We start from the raw sequence: 24,317 nt of genomic DNA, 5'->3' as shown, positions 1-24,317 counted from the left end.
TATTTTCATAGAGCCTCTCATATACTGATGAGAGAAGGCAATCCTATGTATTGAGTTTTGCAGATAAGACTTTGAGAAACATTGGCATAGGCCTTCTACTCATGTCAATTCATTTAGAAAGCGACACGGGAGACCAGGGGTTTAGTCTTGAGAAGAAGAAGAAGTAAAAGAGTTTGTTGTTTCACCGCCTTTGACTAAGGTCATACCAAATTAACAGTCTTTCTAATGCATAAAAATAGCACACCATTAATTTTTTTCTCATAAATCTTAAAGGTTGACCTGATTTTTAATGTTAAACTACGTGAAGAAATTAAAGAGGAGAGGGGGAAAAAAAGAAAAAAAAAACGTTCCGATAAGCAGCCTGCCTGTCTGAACTAATTTTAGCAGTGTCGTCTGCACAGGTTTTCATGTGGGATCTACAAACCCTGAGATACTTTGGATTCTGGCATGGAAACAATTAACAAAAATCAAAGAACCAAAAAAATGACTAGAGTATTTCTAAGTTGTTTGAATGAAAATGTTAAAAAAGGACATTTTTTTTCATTATTTTTGCAGAGATTTGGCAACTTTGTGGTCAACCAATACTGCAATCCCTAGAATTGTAATCAATTTTCAGGTGATAAAGCAATAGCTAACAGTAGGGGGGATAAATTGTTTAATTACCACCACATTTGTTTGCTAACAGGCTTAGCTCTGTCTCAGCACTATGGTCAGTATTCAGTATTTAAATAGATACTAATTATTTCCAGTTGAAGGTCTTAAGATTTGTCAACTCTTGTGCAACACAATGATAAAGCACGGCTTCTTTCATAACCTAATCATTACAAGTACATTAGATGAGCATAACAGGCTAAGAGGTTACGACTTTATTAACATGTGTACCCACTAGTAAAGAGGTCTGGCATTAGCCAAAGACAGATTATGTCTTCAAATCAAGCCAGAACTGATGACCGAGTCTCCCTAAACACAGTCAATTATAGAATTTTCATTAGGGTTCTTTTGTGCTGTGTATTTGTTATTGTTAGCTTGATAACATGGAACACTGACTTTGGATTGACAAGGATTTACAGTGGTGGATTGTATACAGAGTACAAGCCCATCCCATTCCAAAGACCATGAATACCAATTGGAAAGAGTCCACTGAAAAGAATTACTGCAGTTAAATTGTGATTTTTTTTCTAAAACAAGGGAGAAAAGCGAGATATGTTTAGTGTACAGCAGGAGAATGAATAACATGCTAATCGGCCTCTGAAGTACTGCTGACCTTTTCAATCACAAAGGATAAAAATTATGACTTGAAAGCTGCAATATTATTGTGATAATTGAGTGTTTTCACGTTTCAGTAATACTTATTTAAAGAAGAAAAAAGTTGAGAATTACGTAAGTAATTAAAATTGCCTGTCTAATATTGTTGACATTATGGAACACATGGTATGTAGGCCTTCTACATGTGATTCTAAGGTCACTACGTCTGGAGGAAAATATCTCCAAGGTAATTTTGCATAGGCTACTGTACTTACACTGGAAAGGAAAAGGTGGAGCGAAGGAATAGACTGGTTATGCTCTCTTCCTTCAGCTAGAGGAGTAGGATTATGCAGATGAAGTCCTGAGGTATTTGGAATGAAAGGCAAAGGGAAGTCCACCACATTATGCTAAAACCAGACCCAACAATGTCGGCTTTACTTTTAGCAATATGAACAAGTAAAACAACTGCCCAAAAGTAATATCATACGCAATGAAATCAAAAGAAAACATGCATTTTTGAATCTCTGCAGTACTATTCTTTCGCACATGAACAACTATAATCCGACAAGATGCCTGTCCCGAACTCTGTTTCCCTGATAGCCGATCAAAGTATCATTTATTGCTCTTCAGCTTTAACATAGTATCTCGCTTTTCCTCCATCGACCAGCCACCATATCACGGCAATTGAAGAACAAAGGAAAGGGTTACCCCCTAAAAAAAACTCAACAGTATGATGAACGCTATTAATAAAATGCACATCTAGTCCCTTCCAATGTGAAAGGCGAACCTATGAGTCTTTGAAGCTCCTCTGTCTCCCTAACTTAACCCAGTCCCTGCTCGTCTGTAGCTCTGCAAGGCCTTTAATGTGGTGAGCCCACGAGCCATTCCTACTGCCACACAATCACGTCACTGTACATCTTCAGAATGGGGATTATTTGCATTTCCTGGTCCATTTGCGCTTCAATCAAAAAGCCCAGGACCCGCGTACAAAAGAAAAACCACCCCCAAGTAAAGTAGTCCGTAGACTCGAACCAGATGAAGCTTCTCTATTTTTACCTTTCCCTGCCAAGAATAGTCTGAGACATCCTGTATGGTTAAGGTTTAGACCCAGTGACTTTAAGAACTCAATTGACTGAGGTTTGCTGAAGGAACAAAGGCTTTTTGCTGAAGGAACGAATATCCTGTCCAAGTGTTTTTGTACTCCCATCTAATGTGTTTTAATCTTGATCTTTGACCTTGCTAAAAAATAATCAGAGAAGTTGCACGTTTATGTGGCTGTTCTTCATCTTATCAAGCCTCCTGAAGATATTTTATTATGATATAGAACAGCAGGTGCAAGAGGAAAACCTTTATCACATACCCTCATCTGAGATGTAAAGCTTTTCAGAATGTTTTGTTGACAGGTGTGAAATAACTTAATTAGGTACTGGGTATTTCACAGTTCTCTTCTCCGCTGAACGCTGCAAATTCCATAGTGATTTGTTGCTCATTAAGGAGTGTCCCCCTCTGGCAACAATTCTACACCTGTGACCATTCAAAAGAGGCTTGCACAAGCTATGTACAATCAGCAACTACCGTACTCCAAATAGGAAACAGATCAAAAATATAACTAGAGATACCTATCAGCTTCTATGGTTATAATCAGATTAAGACATAAAGAGGTTGAACAAAATGACATTTATGCTGAGATAAGAGAATCCAAAATAGTTTCTTACTGCAAAATGTAAAGCACTTGCTTTGTCTTTGTACTATGGGTTTCTATGGGAGTACAATTCAAATCAAAACAAATAATCTGTTTCCTAACTACTCTCAGATCCATATGCATTCAGAACCGGAAATTGAGATTAATTAATTGTATTTAATTCTAACCTTTTTTATAAGTCAAGAGCTCTAGTGGGTTATTTCTAATTTAAAACTGGAGCTATACCAGCCATTAACGCCCCCCGATCCTTATTAAAGACATTTCAGGGCATGCCATAGCCACAAGGCATGGTTTAAATATATATCATTTAGTGTCATTTCGAAAGGAAGCTTTTAGAGAGAACAATTGTTACTCTAATTCCGTCCTTGCTTCTATGTGTTTTAGAAACAAAGATGTCATTTTAACTCGATCCGTTTACAAAGACAATGTATTTGAATGTGATCCTTTTGGAGGATGCATTGAAATTACACAATTAACGGAAATTCTGAAATCGTATCAAATTGGTACCGCTTCTAATGATTGCCAGTCGACGTTCTGTGTAACGCTCCATACGGTAAAGGAGCTGTATAGATGTTTTGTTGTGTGTTTAGAACTGTGCTTATTTGAGGCCAGAGGATGTGACAGTAGCCTGGGAATGTAAGCCAGCTGGAGAACCAACCAACCATCCAGCCATCCAACCATCCAACCATCCAGCTATCCAACCATCCAACCAACCAACCAACCATCCAGCCATCCAACCATCCAACCATCCAGCTATCCAACATCCATCCATCCAACCATCCAGCCATCCAACCATCCAACCAACCAACCATCCAGCCATCCAACCAACCAACCAACCAACCAACCAACCAACCAACCAACCATCCAACCATCCAGCTATCCAACCATCCAACCAACCAACCATCCAGCCATCCAGCTATCCAACCATCCAACCAACCATCCAACCATCCAGCTATCCAGCCATCCAACCAACCAACCATCCAGCCATCCAGCTATCCAACCATCCAACCAACCAACCATCCAACCATCCAGCTATCCAACCATCCAGCCATCCAACCATCCAGCCATCCAACCATCCAACCAACCAACCATCCAGCCATCCAGCCATCCAGCCATCCAACCATCCAGCCTTACTGTTTCCTTAGCTAGCCAGACAACATGTGGTTACCAAAAAGAATCGCATCAAAACACACCACAAATCAAACCAAACCAAAGACTAACAAAACAACTCATTTGCACACAAAGGAAAACTGAATTAAATATGGCCTTCCTCTGAAAATGACTCTTGTAAACAAGGAGCTGTGCTAAGATGATACAGCTGGATATCCACTCTATAAGCAACGGTAATCATCACTCACTGTTTTCCCCAGCAGCCAGCCAGTATTCCTCTCTCCCTCTACCAAACAGTCTTAGGATTCCAAAACAGACCAAACAAGGACGGAACACAAGTTCAGTTGGTAGGCTAAATTAAGTTGACTTAGCTCAATAAAATGTCATTTATCAGTCTATTTCACCTTACAGTACATAGCATCAAATAAAATTGATAATGGGACACTAGGACATCTATTAGTTACTGTGGAAGTGACTTTTTAGAACCGTAGGTCGCGGTTCTGTTTCTGGGGTTAATCTCTGGTTATTCCAATGTGCCAGGTGTTCACTGGGGGACAAAACGCATGAGTTTACTGGCCATTCTTGAATTCATGATGTCCCAATAAAGAAGGCTGTTCCCTCCCAGTCAAGTTAGGAGGTCATACCTCCATGCACTGTGTTGCCACCATTGGGAATTACGACTTGAAGTGATCAACAACAAGAGACGCTGCTCAAACTTTGCTTTTCAAAAGATTGTGCTCTAACTCCAAACTTGGAATAGAAACCGGAATAGTAACCCACAAAACAGTTGTTATGCCCCGAAAGTGAGACAAAAACTAGAGTTGATCTCCTTTCACTATGTTCGAAGTCTTCTAAATGTCTTGCTTGAATGAATGGATAAATATCCCCAAACACTGGAAACCATTCAAAATAGAATAATATTCCTTTTCCAAGAAAAAAGGAGAGAAAAAGATTATCGTATGCGAAGTGTTCTAAGTTCTTCATATTCATGTTATAGAATTTAAACTACTTCATCTTCTCCTCAATTCCCCGGGGAACGTTCTCACCAAGTTTTCAGTCGCACATTTTTTTGGTGACTTTAATTCAACTTGGCACATATTTCTTAGAATACAGTGAGGCTCAGGGGAAAACATAAATGTGGTCTCACTTGTTAGTGGAGGTTTTGTGCTAAAAAAAAAGATCAGACAATGGCTAAGGGAAAGGCCCGCCGTACGTCTTGCGAGGCATTGACACAGGAGCTATTGCTGAACAAAGTAGATCCGTGAGAAAGGAGAAAGGGGAGAGAGAGAGAGAGAGGAATATAAAAGATTATCTTAATTATCATTCAGGAGCCGCTTAGAGCAGCACCTGTGCATGAATAATATCATTTATAGGTACATTGAGATGTGCATAAATCCCCTTAAATCATACACATTAACAGTATAACAAGGGATGAACAAGTCTGGTTCTCTCGCAGGCTCAACTCGGAGAGAGGGGTAGTCATTGTCAGCCCCTCGTCCACCTCAATAAGAATGTAGTTCTTTATTCAAAGGTGCTGGCTTTCTTTTCATTCCAACATTTGACTACTCAGTGTAGTGCGGTAGAGAGGTCATATTAGGCTACATATGCCCAATTTTCATGTCTGGTTTGGAGTTTCCGTTTTTCGGCACATGAAATATCTATTCCTTCACCTGGCATTATCTTAAAGAGGTGACAGTGAGTTCCACACACGCCATTGTCTAGATGTGAGAACCATTTGATAAACAGTATGAGCGAATGACTGAGATATTCCCATGTCACAAACAATCTGTTTAATTTATGTCAAACTTCCCCAAACCATACAGGATCAATTGGTGAATTGCAATAAGCTTAGGAAAACAAACATTTAGGTGAACAAAGAGAATACACGTGCTGCGCAAGAGCTTGATAAATGCTAAATAAAGCATGGAACAGGAAGATCCGAGTAACCTTTCCTACAAACTGTACAGCATGTCTGTCTCCACGAACAATGCATACGAAATTCTGTGACGCCAGAAGACCTTGGAACAGCATTTATCGTTAGAGAGTTAGAGAGTTTAATATTCACATGTACAGGGTGGCAGATATGATTATAGGACACAGGGAAATTGTTGTGCGCCGAGCTCCAACAATGCAGGACAAAGTGAAATAAAACAATAAAAAGAGATAACAATAACAATTGAAATAATAGTATATACAATTGAAGTCGAAAGTTTACATACACTTAGGTTGCAGTCATTAAAACTCGTTTTTCAACCACTCCACAAATGTCTTGTTAACCTGTTGGGGATGGGGGCGCTGTTTAGACTATTTATGCTAATTTGGCTAATTTTTTAAACGGCTTCCCACAAAATCCTTGATCGTACAATATGCATATTATTATTATTATTGGATAGAAAACAGTCTATAGTTTCTATAGGAGTTGAAATTTTGTCTCTAAGTGGAACAGAGCCCATTCTACAGCAATTTCCCTGACATGGAGTCAGATTTGAGAAATGTTGGCCACTCTTCTGAAGTCAGTTAAAAGGGCACTGTCGTTGCTATGACTATACGGACACTTCTTACGTCTTCCCCTGGATGCCTTTACGTGATGACGATTCCAACGGGGTCGATTGCGCGTTCACAGGCCCTACAAATGAAAAAACCCTGAAGCTAGTCATTCTTTGGGAGCTGCGTCATGAGCCTAGAGGACACCGGCGCGCACCTGTTCCAAGCGTTAGTTTAGCCTGTTATATTTCTCCGGTCATCTTTTCACTCGTTATAGGAGGTAAAAACATCATAAGGTAGTTAATTTAAAGCGTTTTATAGCAATTTATATCCGTTTAGTGCGATTTTGGGACATTTATTTTTGCAACGATGTGAAAAGTTGGGCACGCTTTTCAGTTCATCCCGAACGCAGTTGACATTTCCACATGGCAAGAGGACAGCTTTCCACCAAAAGACGATTTCTCCCAAGAAAGGATCCTTTGCCCAAGATACTGATGGAAGAACAGCTCAAGGTAGGACATTTTTATTATGATAAATCGTGTTTCTGTCGAAACATTTTAGTGACTTAGGACGCCATGTTTTTTGACGTAGCTTCGCTTGGCGCAAACTGTATTGAAAAGTAAGGATAAATTAAAAAATGTAATAACGCAATTGTATTAAGAATTAAATTGTCTATCAATCCCTGTCCACCCTATATTTTTTAGTCACGTTTATGAGTATTTATGTATAAGAGTAGATCACTGTCTAAGTGGCGCAAGGACTTTTTCTTTACCAGCTTGTCTACATTTCACATTGTCTAACCATGATTTTGGTGGCTAAATATAAACATTTTCGATCAAACTGTATATGCATGTTGTAATGTGATGTTACAGGAGTGTCATCGGAAGAATTCTGAGAAGGTTAGTGAAAAAATTAATATCTTTTGGCGATGTTGACTTTTATCGCTCACTTTGGCTAGAATCAATGCTGGGCTGCTAATTGCTATGTGCTAAGCTAATATAACGATTTATTGTGTTTTCGCTGTAAGACACTTAGAAAATCTGAAATATTGTCTGTATTCACAGGATCTGTGTCTTTCGATTCGTGTATGCTGTGTATTTTTACGAAATGTTTGATGATTAGTAGTTAGGTAAACACGTTGCTCATTGTAATTATTCTAGTCCATTTGTGATGGTGGGTGCAATTGTAAACTATGCCATCTACCTGAAATATGCACTTTTTTCTAACAAAACCTATCCCATACCATAAATATGTTATCAGACTGTCATCTAATTAGTTTTTTTGTTGGTTAGGGGCTATAAATATCTTAGTTTAGCCGAATTGGTGATGGCTACTGGTGTTGGTGGACAAATAAAAGATGGTGGATTATGCTAATGTGTTTTTAGGTAATAGATGTACATCTTTACATATTGTGTCTTCCCTGTAAAACATTTTAAAAATCGGAAATGTTGACTGGATTCACAAGATCTGTGTCTTTCATTAGCTGTATTGGACTTTAATGTGTGAAAGTTAAATATTTTAAAAAAATATTTTTTTTGAATTTCGCGGCACTGGTTTTTCAGTGGGGGGGGGGGGGGGTGTGCCGCTAGCGCCACGCTGATCCTAGACAGGTTAACAAACTATTGTTTTGGCAAGTCTGTTAGAACATCTACTTCGTGCATGACACAAGTAATTTTTCAACAATTGTTTACAGACAGATTATTTCACTTATATTTCACTGTATCACTATTCCAGTGGGTCAGAAGTTTACATACACTAAGTTGACTGTGCCTTTAAACAGCTTGGAAAATTCCCAAAATTATGTCATGGCTTTAGAAGCTTCTGACAGGCTAATTGACATAATTTGAGTCAATTGGAGGTGTACCTGTGGATGTATTTCAAGGCCTACCTTCAAACTCAGTGCCTCTCTGCTTGATAAAAATATGTGTAGACCACAAGTCTGATTCATCCTTGGGAGCAATTTCCAAACGCCTGAAGGTACCTCGTTCATCTGTACAAACAATAGTATGCAAGTATTAACACCATGGGACCACGCAGCCGTCATACCGCTCAGGAAGGAGACGCATTCTGTCTCCTAGAGATGAATGTACTTTGGTGCGAAAAGTGCTAATCAATCCCAGAACAACAGCAAAGGATCTTGTAAAGATGCTGGAGGAAACAGGTACAAAAGTATCTATATCCACAGTAGAACGAGAACTATATCGACATAACCTGAAAAGGCGCTCAGCAAGGAAGAAGCCAGTGCTCCAAAACTGCCATAAAAAAAGCCAGACTACGGTTTGTAACTGCACATGGGGACAAAGTTCGTACTTTTTGGAGAAATGTCCTCTGATGAATGATGAAACAAAAACTAAACTGTTTGGCCCCAATGACCATTATTATGTTTGAAGTAAAAAGGGGAGGCTTGCCGAAGATCACGTTCCCACCCGTGAAGCACGGGGGTGGCAGCATCATGTTGTTTTTTACATTTTTTTTCTTCTTTTTTTCACCTTTATTTAACCAGGTAGGCTAGTTGAGAACAAGTTCTCGACCTGGCCAAGATAGAGCAAAGCAGTTCGACACATTCAACAACACATGGAATAAACAAACATACAGTCAATAATTCAGTAGAAAACGTCTATATACATGGTGTGCAAATAAGGTAAGATAAGGAAGGTAAGGAAATAAATAAGCCATGGTGGCGAAGTAATTACAATATAGCAATTAAACACTGGAGTGGTAGATGTGCAGAAGATGAATGTGCAAGTAAGAGATTGGAGATGCTTAATGTGAGTCTGGAAGGAGAGTTTACAGTCTAACCAGACATCTATGTATTTGTAGTTGTCCACATATTCTAAGTCAGAACCGTCCAGAGTAGTGATAATGGACAGGCGTGCAGTTGAGGGCAGCGATCGGTTGAAGAGCATGCATTTAGTTTTACTTGCATTTAAGAGCAGTTGGAGGCCACGGAAGGAGAGTTGTATGGCATTGAAGCTCATCTGGAGGTTAGTTAAAACCTCTCTGGGATAGGCGTCCCGGTAGCGGAACACTAGTTGACAACATCCGGTGAAATTGGAGAGCGCGAAATTCAAATAAAAAATCATAATATTAAACATTCATGACAATACAAATGTCATAAGTCATTTAAAAGCGTAACTTCTTGTTAATCCAACAGTGTTGTCAGATTTCAAAAACGCTTTATGGTGAAAGCATACCATGCAATTATCTGAGGACAGCGCCCCACACCAAAATACTTTTTCAACCAGCACAGGTGTCACAAAATCACAAATAGCAATTAAATAAATCACTTACCTTTGAAGATCTTCCTCTGTTTGCAATCCCAAGAGTCCCAGCTACACAATGAATGGTCATTTTGTTCAATAAAGTCCTTCTTTATATCCAAAACAGTCTGTTTAGTTGGCGCCAATAATCTCAGTAATCCACTCTTTCAACATGCATACAAATGAATCCAAAAAGTTACCAGTGAAGTTTGTCCAAACATGTCAAACGATGTTTCCAATGAATCTTCAGGTACTCTAATATCTAAATAAATTATAATATTTAAGATGGAGAATAGTATGTTGAATAGGGAAGATAAATAACGAAGTGCACGCACCTCATTCATGCGCCAACAAGACCACTTTTTTAATGAGAGACTCCTTGGAGTTCTTCAAACTACTTGTTAATTTTTCAAAAAACAAGCCTAAAACCCTTTCTAAATGCTGTTTACATCTAGTGGAAGCCATGGGAACTGTAATATGGGTCCTATCTATGTGTATATCCCATAGGCAACCATTGAAATAACCTGTGACCTCAAAAAAAAGTATTTCCGGATGGATTTTCCTCTGTTTTTTGCCTGCCATATTAGTTCTGTTATACTCACAGACGTTATTTTAACAATTGTAGGAACTTCAGAGTGTTTTCTGTCCAATGCTACCAAGTACATGCATATCCTAGATTCTGGGCCTGAGTAACATGAAGTTTACTTTGGGCATGTCAGTCATCCGAAATTCCAAACAAAAACCAGTCTCCAAAACAGGTTATAACACAGTGTTCAAAGAAGGGCCAGAAGTGTACAGAATGGTCTTGTCTGCGTAGAGGTAGATCAGAGAATCATCAGCAGCAAGAGCAACATCATTGATGTATACAGAGAAGAGAGTCGGCCCGAGAATTGAACCCTGTTGCACCCCCATAGAGACTGCCAGAGGTCCGGACAATAGGCCCTCCGATTTGACACACTGAACTCTATCAGAGAAGTAGTTGGTGAACCAGGCGAGGCAGTCATTTGAGAAACTAAGGCTGTTGAGTCTGCCGATAAGAATGAGGTGATTGACAGAGTCGAAAGCCTTGGCCAGGTCGATGAATACGGCTTCACAGTATTGTCTCTTATCGACAGCAGTTATGATATCGTTTAGGACCTTGAGCGTGGCTGAGGTGCACCCATGACCAGCTCTGAAACCAGATTGCATAGCGAAAAAGGTACGGTGGGATTCGAAATGATTGGTAATCTGTTTGTTAACTTGGCTTTCGAAGACCTTAGAAAGGCAGGGTAGGATAGATATAGGTCTGTAGCAGATTGGGTCTTGAGTGTCTCCCCTTTGAAGAGGGGGATGACCGTGGCAGCTTTCCAATCTTTGGGAATCTCAGACGATACAAAAGAGAGGTTGAACAGGCTAGTAACAGGGGGTGCAACAATTTTGACAGATAACTTTAGAAAGAGAGATTTTGATCAGCTAAATGGATTTGGGTGAAAGAGAAATGGGGAGGCTGCAGCGAGTTTCTGTGGGGGGTGCAGGGCTGTTGACTGGGGTTGGGGTAGCCAGGTGGAAAGCATGGCCAGCCGTAGAAAAATAGTTATTGAAATTCTCATTTATAGTTGATTTATCGTTGGTGACAGTGTTTCCTAGCCTCAGTGCAGTGGGCAGCTAGGAGGAGGTGCTCTTATTCTTCATGGATAGTAAGACAGAACTCTGCAGGCTATCTCTGCAGTAGATTGCAACTCCGCCCCCTTTGGCAGTTCTAACTTGTCGGAAAATGTTTTAGTTAGGGATAGAAATTTCAGGGTTTTTGGTGGTCTTCTTAAGCCAGGACTCAGACACGGCTAGGACATACTGGTTGGAAGATGTACGAAAGCAGTGAAAATCCGAATATCCGACAATGTGGGGGTGCTTTGCTGAAGGAGGGACTGGTGCACTTCACAAAATTGATGGCATCATGAGGGAGGAAAATGATGTATGATGTGGATATATTGAAGCAACATCTCAAGACATCAGTCAGGAAGTTAAAGCTTGGTCGCAAATGGGTCTTCCAAATGGACAACGACCCCAAGCATACTTCCAAAGTTGTGGGAAAATGGCTTAAAGACAACAAAGTCAAGGTATTGGAGTGGCCATCAGAAAGCCCTGACCTCAATCCTATAGAACATTTGTGGGCAGAACTGAAAAAGCGTGTGCAAGCAAGGAGGCCTACAAACCTGACTCAGTTACACCAGCTCTGTCAGGAGGAACGGGCCAAAATTCACCCAACTTATTGTGGGAAGCTTGTGGAAGGCTACTCGAAACATTTGACCCAGGTTAAACTATTTAAAGGCAATGCTACCAAATACTAATTGAGTGTATGTAAACTTCTGACTCACTGGGAATGTGATGAAAGAAATAAAAGCTGAAATAAATCATTCTCTCAACTAATATTCTGACATTTCACATTCTTAAAATAAAGTGGTGATCCTAACTGGCTAAGGTGTATACAAACTTCCAACTTCAACTGTACATACAGTACAGCAACAAATGAAGGTAGAGTAGATCAGCACACAGAAATGTCAAGTATTCACCCACTGCAGACCACAACCCGCGCTGTCAAAAGTTCAGTGTAATAAGGGAAGCCTTTGTGTGGTCCTAAAATTCAACAGGCCTCCGTCTGGGTGGAATACTTCAGGCCGAACAATGCCAACAGAGATATGGCATTTGCCTCCATACATCATTAGCCTGCCGACCGTCCACTACAGTGGGATCTGTGTGTGTGTGTGTGTGTGTGTGTGTGTGTGTGTGTGTGTGTGTGTGTGTGTGTGTGTGTGTGTGTGTGTGTGTGTGTGTGTGTGTGTGTGTGTGTGTGTGTGTGTGTGTGTGTGTGTGTGTGTGTGTGTGTGTGTGTGTGTGTTTGTGCAAACCCTACATGTTAACGATGCTATTAATGTCATTTATGGGAAGTGAGGAGATCAAGTTTTTAACAAATAATGAATCTCACGGTTGAACTGTAGCAACCCTCTACCCCTCTCTAAATAACTATGGGTTCTTATGACTGCTTATAGCAAGCGGTATAATTAAGGGAGCTACATGTATAATTTTTCATGGTAATTTCCGAAAATGTCCGTAATATATAAAAGCCTGACAGGCTTCTGTTGTCAAGACTGCACCCTCCCTATCTAACATCGTCATCTCCTCCTCAAGCACAACGAACAATGACAGACTGGGGAAAGCGGTAATGTAGAAATTGCTCTGTCATTTCCTGGTTACTAAAATTCTACACCCTTCCTTCTAGTTTGAGTTCTTGTGAGAAATCAAGCACTGAGTAGCATAGGGAATCATTGCACCATCTAAATTGCTATGAAAAAAACGTTCTGTTTTTAAGACTGTTTGAAGTTGGTGGACAAAAGTAAAATAGTCTCCACCTTGGTCCGTGCCATCCGGGATCCTTGGGACATAACCAGCATGGTCCATGCTATCCTTGGATGCCGGATAGCGCTAACCTCTCCACCGTGTTGTGGGAAATTGGACGTGTGGGAGGGGGAGAGTTGTTTATAGTGTTGTTTCAATTCCCCTAGCTTACGTGTGGGCGAAACATTCTACATGTAGTACCATTAAGCAATAAGGCCAACGGGGGCGTGGTATATGGCCAATATAACACAGCTAAGGACTGTTCCTACGAATGACACAATGCAGAGTGCCTGGATACAGCCGTTAGCCGTAATTAGAACAGTAAACAAATCATTTGGCGTCATACCCGTGGTATATCGGCGTTCAGCGAATCAGCATAAAGGATCCAAACTACCTGGTTTTTAATGCACTATACTCATGTGCAATTAATGCATTACAAATAAATCCTGAGTGCCTCATATAAACTGTTGCCAAAATCATGAATACACTCCTAATATCTCAGGTTTTTCTGCCAGTGTGATTTTGTAATTGTAGTGCGTTGACCTCAGGACAAGTGGCACAATAAGGTTAAAGAATCAGAATAATCCAGAGGAAATCAGTTGGTATGAATACTCTAATATTATCACGTCCTGGTTTATAATTAAATATTTGAACTCTGCTTTATTTTTCTCCCCGCTGTTTGATTTCTATAACATATTGCCTCACAATAAATGATTCATGTCAATTAGCTCTTCATCTTCTAAGATACAAACTCATGTGATCCTTTCAACAACTATTCATTTCATAGCGACACAGAGCTCTCCCTAGAAGCATACTACTATTGCCTGAGGACATATCTCTTAAATAAAAGCATCAGATCTTTGCATACCTACGATTTACATATTAAAGGAATGGGAGATGAATGTTAGAAGAATTGGGCATAGCAGTCTAATCATTGCCTACCTCTGACTGGAATTCTAAATTCTTCTGGGTCTCCCTTCTGAGACATAACAGAAAGAAAATTAAGAGGATCTTTTCAAGTTCATTATTCTCGAGCGTATTCGAGTGCTCAGCACACTTTTACTTGGAGCGATCAGACTCAGTTGGTTGCATGGTGCTCTGATTCTACTTCTGACAACTCAATTCCCAGAGTTAATGGATAGCCTGTATTCTATCAACACGGACTGAGTGTCGTTGTCTTGGTTCTAATGAACCTGAAGATGCTCTTGACGTTTACCAGAGTCACTTTTTGTACTGTATATACACTGAACGTCCAAAACATTAGGAACTCTGCTCTTTCCATGACAGACTGACCAGGTGAATCCAGGTGAAAGCTATGATCCACTTCAATCAGTGTAGATGAAGGGAGATAAAGAAGGCTTTTTAAACCTTGAGGCAAGTGAGACATGGATTGTGTACCATTCAGAGGGTGAACGGGCAAGACAAAATATTTAAGTGTCTTTGAACGGGGTGTGGTGGTAGATGCCAGGCGCACCGGTTTTAGTGTGTCAAGAACTGCAACGCTGCTGGGTTTTTCACGCTCAACAGTATCCCATGAGTATCAAGAATGGTCTACCACCCAAAGGACATCCAGCCACCTTGACACAACTGTGGGAAGCATTGGAGTCAACATGGGCCAGCATCCCTGTGGAACTCTTTCGACAACTTGTAGAGCGCATGCCCTGACAAATTGAAGCTGTTCTGAGGGCAAAAGGGGGTGCAACTCAATAGTAGGACGGTGTTCCTAATGTTTTGTACACTCGGTGTACGTAGATAAACCTTTTGGATATATCCAGATAAACTTTTGGGATATTAGCCTGGCTTGGTATCCAGTATTTTTGGAAGAATAACTTTTGGAGGAATAATACTTTTATCACCATGAGGGTAATACCTTTGACAAGATGGAAAAAAATAACCATTTATGAAGTACTATGATACCACCTATGCCCAGAGTTACAGCATAGAATATAAATCTCATCCACTAATCATTGTGAGGTCATTATAATAGAAATTGCCCTTTCAATTACAATCTATGCAGACAGAAGGCCCAGCGAGATGGCATGAACGAAACGAATCGCCCTTATCAAGCTGGCACACCATTGATTCATGTGCCCTATGGGTATGCATGCCCTGTATATGGGTAGACAGGAAATGAGGTTGCCTGCCCACTAAAGCTGCCTGACCATGGCTCTAATGGGTCAACGCCGTCATGGGTGTCACGGGCATCACTGCCATGCCATGTATCGTCACTTTGACCGGTCCTGAGTCTGACCCACTTGTCCGCCCGATCCACCCATCCACACGGGGCAGTGCGGCCTTCCACTACGTCATCCACAATTGGGCCTGACACTACAGAGGTCAACAGTAATGCAATCTCACCACAGGGCTAATTAGGATATGCCTTCATAGGATATCAGAGGAAGTAGATGAAGTATCCCCCCATTAAAGTCCCTCTCCGGGGAGACAGCAGATTGAAGCTCCACTGATCACTTAAATGAAGGACGGAGGAGACACTCATCTCAACAAACTTCATTCCTGTCCACTCACTGGCTAACTTCCGTTTGAAAGATGTCAGCAATACAAGCAGTACCCCGGAGAGATAGTGTGTACGTGATTGGATTCAACATTGTCAGCATGCCCGAAATTATACATCTAATCAAGCAACATTACTCATTGAAAATATAGATGCCATGTTATTAGAAATCCACATAATGTGGATAGTTCACTAGCAAATATCCAAAAGCAGCATTGTCTATCTGTTCAACTTTAGTCCCTCTCGTGGAAGTTATCATGTTTCAATCTAATGTGCATGTCTCAAAGACAGCAGAAATAGAAGTGCGCGATGTTGTCTTCACTGTGTAAATGTATTCGTTTGAAGGCATCGGTACACACAGAGGGCTGTGGAGCATCACCCGTCTATGGATGGATCCCATTAAAAGTGTTTCCTGGAAGGTCATGTCTCATATTACACACGGGACAGACATGGAGAGTTACAGTCAGACTGGCTCTGTTACACACAGAACAATCTCAGCTACCACAGCGGTGCAGGCTGGTCCCCGCAGATAGCTAGCGGCTGCCAAGGTGGGCCAAGCCACCCACTTCGCTCTGGTATCCCCATCGGCGGAGCACAAACACAGCACAAACACAGAATAGAGACACTTCCCAACGTTCTTCTCATTCAATGCAACTCCAGTCTTAACAGAAACAATCAACTTATTTTTCAAATGGTTCAGTGCTGAATCAAGTCTCTGGCGTGAGAGGTCTCTGGTATTCACAAACCCTGTTTTTAATGAAGTAAAGACAACACCCACACAACCATCGCTAGCTTTTCCTGTGCAAATTTGGAGATGATTACAAGTGAGAAAAGCAGAGGGGGGCCTGGCTTTCTATCAAATAAATCATGTTTTTTTTTTCCCTCCTTCGTTCCTCTTCTTCTTGTCAACACATGTTTCTAGGTGATTAGTAATGATGTACGCTCACAACCACAACTAGGTCTCATTTACTGTAGATATATAGACAGATCAAATATATACTTACACCCTTAAATCAGAACCTGCTTGGTATTGACAACCGGTCAAGCTTACCGGTACATGAAGGAAACATAGAGTCTATTTTAGAAGAAAGATATACTGTAGATATTGCAGGGTAGTGATACAGGTGTCCACCCTACGAACCGTCCATGAATTAATAATCTAGTACTAGTAGCCTACTCAAAGGCATTCTGTATGTCCTGGCAGACAAAATATAGAATGAATTCCTTTACATAAATAGAGTTTAACCACATGAAATGACATGCAAATGAAGTATGCATAATATTATACCCAGTGAAAAAGTTGGTACTACAGCCTCAAAAACCTTCTTTTTAGAGTGAAAAGACACTTTTACAATACCGTTTTTGTGGTTTTACGTAACAGCCTATGATTGAATAATACCCTCTCGGGAGTCTTTGATCTCATAAAGGGGAGGCAACTTTAAATGTTGTACAGATTAACGTTTCAAAGCAAAAGAATGACTGAGAACCCTTTTTTTTGCAGCATGAGTCAAGTATCATTACACTTCAAAAGTGCAGGCCTCACACTGAAGCTAATCATTAAATAATTCTCTGAAAGGAAATATACCTAATTATAGGGAGTCAAATGCATATTATGAATCTCTCTTGCTCACAGAGCTGAGCGCTAGCAAATACATATTAGCCGTTGGGGATTATTACTACGTTCACCAGCCTCACCACTTTCTGCATTATCCGCCAGGTTTGTTCCACTGACGTCCATAGAAGACGACTGAAATGAATCCCATTGAGTACAATAATTATACATGCTTACATGCAGATGTCACTGTCCCTATCTCAAAAAGAAAGAGAGACACAGACACTGCCTTTACGAGATGGGCAGTTCAGTTAATAAAGTTCCTTTTCGGGTCCGTCTCTATCAAAAAGTACATCAATCTCTTCAGTTAGAACAACGTTAGTCCATAATTGGTCAGTGTTATAGGGGCCCAGCTGCACTTTATCATACAGTCTCCTTCAAACAGAACAATGTGCTCTAAAGACTCATTTTATTGAAGCATGTCGTTGTATTAGATAGCCAATTCCCCCTAACAAATTGATGGTAATTATGTGATATGATCAACACGAGCATACATACATGTCCATGGAATGGAATTATACTCCCAAAAAGTGCTGTATCTCAACAGTGTTTGTTATACTCTTTCTTTCTTCTTGAGATATTAAGCCATTTAATTACCGTTAAGAGCATTAAGGAGCGATTTTAAGTATAATTTGCAGTTCATGAACTGTTTTAAAAAATTACACTTAATGTAATTAACTGCTGTCATTAGGCCTAATCCCAGTAGGATATTAGTGAATGCTTGCTTTAAGAAATTACATATACGTAAAATTGCATTAATTTCAATCCAACAAAAAGGTTTGGGCTGCAAAGGTTTGGCTCCCTCAATGGCATAATTATCTATTTCCAGAGTGTGCAGTGTAAAAACAGTGTTAAGTCCATTAACTCAGGCGCTTATTCACCGTGCATACTGTAATCATATACCTACCATGTACTAACCTCATAAATTAATTGGCAATGGCCTCTTCAGAGCCAGCGCTAAATGTTGTACAGAGGTTAGAGAGCCCATACAAACATCTGAGCTTCAATCAGTCTAGCTATTAACAATACCCTGTTTACTATCATTCAGGCTGCGTACAAATCATAGCTTGACATCAGAAAGGAGGGCAAGCAGACAATGAGTCTTGCGAGAGTTAAATGACTACATGAACCGTACTTTGAATTACATCGTCCTTTTTTTGTCTGGTGGTGAAGTATCTAATTAAAATAGAGATATTTTCCTGTCAAAAATAGTGGGGACCATGTTTAATTAAGTCAAGAGGACAGTAACATATTAGTGACATGAACGTCTAGGCAGTCATCCACCATTTGCATGATGCCTTTCATAAAAAATGCATGTGCCCATCTTGAAAGGATCACTATAATTTGTGAAGGATTATTGTGCACCATTGAAATTAATATCCCTGGTAAAGTTTTGTACAGAAAACCCTGAAGGTGATCACTAGCTTTCAGAAACCAGGCTATAGCCTTATCACCCTATATGGATAGGGGATCATGTGGTTAACCGTCTCATTGATAAGGTTAAAGAAGTGTCGCTTTGTCTTGGCCAATGGTTTAATCACCTCGGAATCATCCCATCCTTCTATCCTATGGCATCGCAGATTATCATTGTCGTTGGCCGTAACTGACCAGTAATTTAAATAGATATGATTACACCTACACCGGCATGCTGGGCCTAGCACGAATTAAACTCCCCTAGAAATGTGTAATGAGTGATGTTCCCTGTACCCAGCTGAGGCCCTGCAGACACAGCCATGATCCAGCATTCTAATCACCCGTCAGCCAAAGCCACTGTTGCTTCGCATTAGAATCTGTGTTTGTGCATATCAAAGATTCCACAAACGCGTTGGCAAAACACATAATCACTTTCCCATCAGAGAGATGGAGAGAGAGAGAGGGGGGGGGGGGGGGGGTTATAAAGGGGTGAAAGTATGGATGGATAAACTGTGCAGACTGGTGTGCAAGAAAAGAAAAACAAACAAAAAGAGAAAGGAAGTCTTGGTAGAGAAACCATCATATCACAAGACCAACACAGTCTAAACAGCTTACTTACATACAACGCCTGCTGTTCCCGCCATGCCTCCTTTCCACACCACGTCGACTATGCTGCTAGGGGTTGTGAACAAGTGCATCAAATAATACATGCAAAATAATAAAAGTCTATGCATCCTTCTTTGCTCCACACAACGCCCAACCCCCTCCGATTTTGGAGAGCATTGGTGTCTTTGTGCCCTCTACTGCTCGCCTGCCTCCTCCCCGCTCTGCACCTGCTGCATTCATCAGAGTAGCGAATGCAGGCTGGGCAGGCTTGGACCTCTGGTACTCCCTCAACTGAGAGTGAAGGTATTCAGTCTGCATGTTCTGACGCGTTACCTTGGAAATCAATACACGCGATGACGTTTAAATAGATCCTAATTGTATTTTATCGGTAAAGAATGTATTGTGATCAACACATACTAAACATTTACAGTTGAATATAGGTTGGTGTGGTTTTCTGTGTTACAGCCCTTTTGCTAAATCGAGTATTTTACATCATGGGGCAGAAATCCATGTGTGTTAGCATCTTTGTCGCAGATGGTGTAGCCTTTCATGATATGCAACACATTTAAATAGTTGAGAACTCCTTGGCTTGCCACCATTCTCAACAGTGCATTGGAGTACAAACTTCACGAGACTCTGCCCTTCAATAAGGATATAGTTCTGGTTGGGTGATTTTCTTTTATTATTATGATCATCATTTTTTTTGTCTGTTTTTGTCCCACCACTGGCACACTGGTGCACCACCTGCTCTGGGTCTCTTTCTGCTTGGGCCAGACTGAACAGCTAACAGCTGGCTGCTCTTCTGACACTCTGATTGGCTAATCCCTACTGGTCACTTGTGCTTCTCCTGCCTGCCTGTCATTGAACTTTCTCTCTCCCAGTGCCAGGTCTGGGCCTTCTTCACAGGGGCCGCCCTTCATACGCCCTGAGAATGATATGGGCAGCATATGGGGATATGTAAATAATTGAATGAGGTCAAAAGTCTGAGCTCTCCTCTCTACCTCTCTCACCCTGGATATATCCTGGATCCTATGTGAACCTCTTATTGTTTTTTTTTTGCTAAATGTTTACTAAACGTTTTGGAAATAAAACAAAACGTTTTGGAAATAAGCTGCGTATCCTTTATTCAGAGTTAATTCTACTGAATGTACCTTTTATTCAGTTCAGTGGTCCACACTTCTACACACACTTCTATTTAGAATTTCCTTTTCATCTGAGAACTTGTGCATGCCAAGGGCCATAAAGTTTCCCTACATAATATGTCGGCGAGGTGCATTAGGTGTCGAGCCAATGACAATATGAAGCAACGTCACTATAGTAAGACTTGGAGATATGAATGGAAGCAATTGTGTACCCTGAAGGCAAAATCTACACTTAAGGTCTGAGTCTATACATAAAACCAGCGATGAATCAACCGAGTTCATACGTTCCAAACACACCGCCAATCTGGCCAAAACGTACGGCAATATGACATTATTAAGAGTCACTGTAACAGCATGTTGTCATTGGGCGTGTTTTCCTCCCAAACATTCGACCAGCTCGGTTAAGTACTTTCAAATGACGTTTTAAAAGGAAATTGTTGTTTACTTCAAAATGATTGACTGGGGTAACAAATAACAATGCTAACGTCATGATCTCCCTTATTGTGGCGCAGAAGGGTACTAGAATGTGTCAAATACATTTCACCTGGAGTGTTCTATCGTCCTTGAAGGTATCTTCTTCTCCTTTACCTCTGACCTCTGTGGAAGCGTTGCATTCTTAATCGTCCCGAACAGTTAACGGTACGTGGTTAAATTCAATGGCTAATCGTTTAAGACACTCCTCCCCTTTTATCTGTGAGATAGCACCGAATGATCAGATGGCATCAGGATCAATATGAAAATTGGAATATGCAAAGCATGTTCTGTGTTTGGCATTGCTCAACCTTTTCCCTTTCATCTTAGCCTTTTGATGCTGCTTTGAATCTGCATCTGCAGTGTGAGCGGTTAACAGCTATAAGTATCTTCACACGAAAGTACTTTTAGCTGGCATTCACCTTTCATTTGAATGACTTCATTTGTTTCTTTGCTTTTTTCTGTAATGGTAATATGACTGTCAATAATCATTAAGTCTATTGAATGTTATAAAACTTTTGAAAAAAATGATAAAAAGAATGAATTATTGTGTGATTCAGTGTGTGAAAAATGTAACTCGTACTGGGAAAACTACCAATTTTGGGGGAATGTGGGTATTTTACTTTCAGACGACTCCTTTTCTGAGTGACAGGTGTAGTTATGTGGTTCTCTAGCACTGCTACAAAAGCATGAAAAAATGTTGAACATAAGGCTTTTGTGTTCTGTAATTTGGCTACTTTTATTTGAGCATGGTCATTTCCAAGAGAAATTACAAATTAAAAATTCAATAATACTTTTACAAAGACATTTCAGGAAAGATTTTCTTCAGTCATGGTATCATACATTGTATCTTAACAGTCCCTCTTCATTTTTTTAGCAAAAAAAAAAAGATGAAGAAAGTGGAATTTTTTTAGTTAAAAATACAGTGTTTTCACAATATTGTATAAAAGTTCCCAAATTTGGAATTTCCAGTAATTGGAAAATAAAGGAAATAAAACAAAATAATATAGTTGAAAATTCGCATTTCACAATTAATGTTTCAAAACACAATAAATGCTCTCTTTACGTAAAATTTGCCCCAATGATCAACGCCAAGTTCATTTTTACTAAAATATATCTATATATTGAAGAACTATAATACTGTACACTACAGTATGAAATAAATAAAATTAGGAAATATAAAATGGGCCACATAAATAAAATGTTATTCAACCTACAAACAAAATGAATGCAATTTTGTTGTTTCAAAAAATTGTTTGGTGAAATACTGACAAAAGTTAATGAAATAAACCTGAAAATTGCACAGACATATGTAAACTAAGGAACTGCTGCCTAGTGTACTAATACTGACATGGGTGCTTCAAAGATCAAGGTGAGCTATCTCTTAATACCGAAGCTGGTGAAGAGGTAACGTGTCACCCTCCTTTCACACAATTCAAGGATGGCACTTGCAGAAACACACAGATTAAAAGGTTTGCATATAAGGCTTTTTCTTATCAAAAACACCTTACAAAGGCTTTCTCCTTAATTGTTCACACGATCCTTCCATCTACTGTACTGTACTGTCAAACCGTTTCCCCTTCATTTCAAGGTCTCTTTAAGACTTCATTATCTTAAAATCAAACAGGTAATATCTGTTAAGTTCCTTCACAGAGAAATTCTGAGGCCTAAAACTGTGTGGCTAGCTGGCCTGACGACAGGGCAAAACTATAGACAACACATTAAGTGAAAGATAAGTAATACAACTGATGGACTGTAGTGTGGAGACTACTTCTTTTTTCAACACTGTATAAATATATACATAGGCAATACTTTTTTATTATTTTTGTAGTGATTATAGAAGCGAAGTGCAATTTGTACAAGTCACTAGTTTGTGCTATAAAGACTATGGAACACAGAGTTTTTAAGATGTTAGCACCACACATATTTTTAGGCCTTAATACTGTACAATATTTTAAATGTATTCATTTATTCATTTTTCATTTTTGCATAATGCAGCCTCTTCTTCCACAATTCTCCCCCCACCCCACCCCAAAATCAAACTTCAAATCAATGTCTCCTTGGGCAGACATATACAACCACCACCCCTTGAGTCCTTCAATACAAAGCTTCCTAGAAGCTTCAGGCACGTGCATGTACAGCTTCAACAAAGCAGCGTTAAAAACCAAGCAGGTAACAATAATGAACAGAAAAGTAAGATGGGAAGCTTTTTAAATGCAGTTTTATTACATGCCATCCCCCATATTGTCCTCGTGATCCGATTTGGTTTCTGTTTTCCCGTCCAACGAACTATCGTCCATCGAGTGCTCTCCGTTCTCCTCCTCATCCCTCAACGTGTCTGGATCTGTGTCCATGCTCTTGTTCTCGCTCTCCTCTTCCTCCTCCTCAAAATCCTCTTCCCTACGTCCTATTTTCACGTACGTTCCTTCAACTTCCTTCTGACGATCTCTCATTCCTCCGTTCATCCCTCCTTCCCTCAGAATGCCCTCGCGGTCCTCCAGGTCGGGGTAGCCCTGAGGAGTCATGCCCTGTAAGTAGGCCCGGCTCAATAGTAGCTCTGTGGGCTCTAGGTGGCCCTTCTCCCGGGCCTCTCTCTCGGCCGCCTCCCTCTCCTCGGCCTCCCTCTTGCAGTAAGAGTAACGGTGGTTCATGTGCTGGGAGTAAGAGCCCGAGTGAGAGAAGCGCTTCCCGCACTTGTCACACTGGTACGGTTTCTCGCCAGAGTGCAGTCGTGAATGTTCTATAAGGTGGTGCTTGTGTTTGAATGCCTTCTTGCAGATTTGACACTGGTGTGGCCGTTTACCTGAGGAGACACAAAGGGGAGAGGAAAGCAGACATGAGTTTCCCAGCTCGCTACGTTGTTACTACATTTAACACAATTAAAAACATCAGGAGGAGAACAAACACAAACTAAAGGTACATTCAGATGATTCGAATGGTATGAAGCAACTTGAACTATCATTACAATATCAATGCTAACTTTGTCATTACTTATTTGTTTATTCTAAACGAGAAGATAAACAGCTTAAATAAACCACAGGGTCTGTCATGTGTTTACACTATGAAATTCCCTCCTATCGCTAAAGCATGGAGGAACAGAATCACAAACACTTAACAAACAGAAAGCTGTGACAAATAAAGAAACAAATAGGAGATGAAAATTGAACAAGAGACTCCTATGGCTACGCTGATAATCTCAGTAGAATAATTCAAGTGTCTAGACGCCTCTGTCCCTCAATTATTTTGGGACTCTACTCTACTCTGCTCACCATGTAAGATGGGATACCCTGAATGCAAAAGTGTGAGACGAGAAACTCGAGCCGCCCTACATTGATGGAGTGAAATTTCATTACATCATGCTACCAAATGATCTGGCTAAATAAAAACT

At 40.3% G+C, this 24,317-nt stretch overlaps 1 protein-coding gene across 5 annotated transcripts in view; it reads right to left on the bottom strand.

Annotated features, from left to right (window-relative positions):
* Positions 1–21,631: 21,631 nt before the first annotated feature.
* Positions 21,632–24,317, bottom strand: part of LOC129859545 (zinc finger E-box-binding homeobox 2-like) — an 80,674-nt gene continuing 77,988 nt past the window's right edge. For all 5 annotated transcript variants that reach the window (XM_055929431.1, XM_055929435.1, XM_055929433.1 and 2 more), the window contains exon 9: positions 21,632–23,732. In XM_055929431.1, coding sequence (XP_055785406.1) covers positions 23,155–23,732 — 578 coding nt within the window. In that variant the 3' untranslated portion in view covers positions 21,632–23,154. The remainder of the gene's footprint in view (positions 23,733–24,317) is intronic.

This window comes from Salvelinus fontinalis, chromosome 7, assembly GCF_029448725.1.
Source record: "Salvelinus fontinalis isolate EN_2023a chromosome 7, ASM2944872v1, whole genome shotgun sequence".
NCBI classification, from domain to species: Eukaryota; Metazoa; Chordata; class Actinopteri; order Salmoniformes; family Salmonidae; genus Salvelinus; species Salvelinus fontinalis.
Note: the sequence above shows the minus strand (reverse complement) of the source record. Positions and strands in the feature narration are given on the sequence as shown.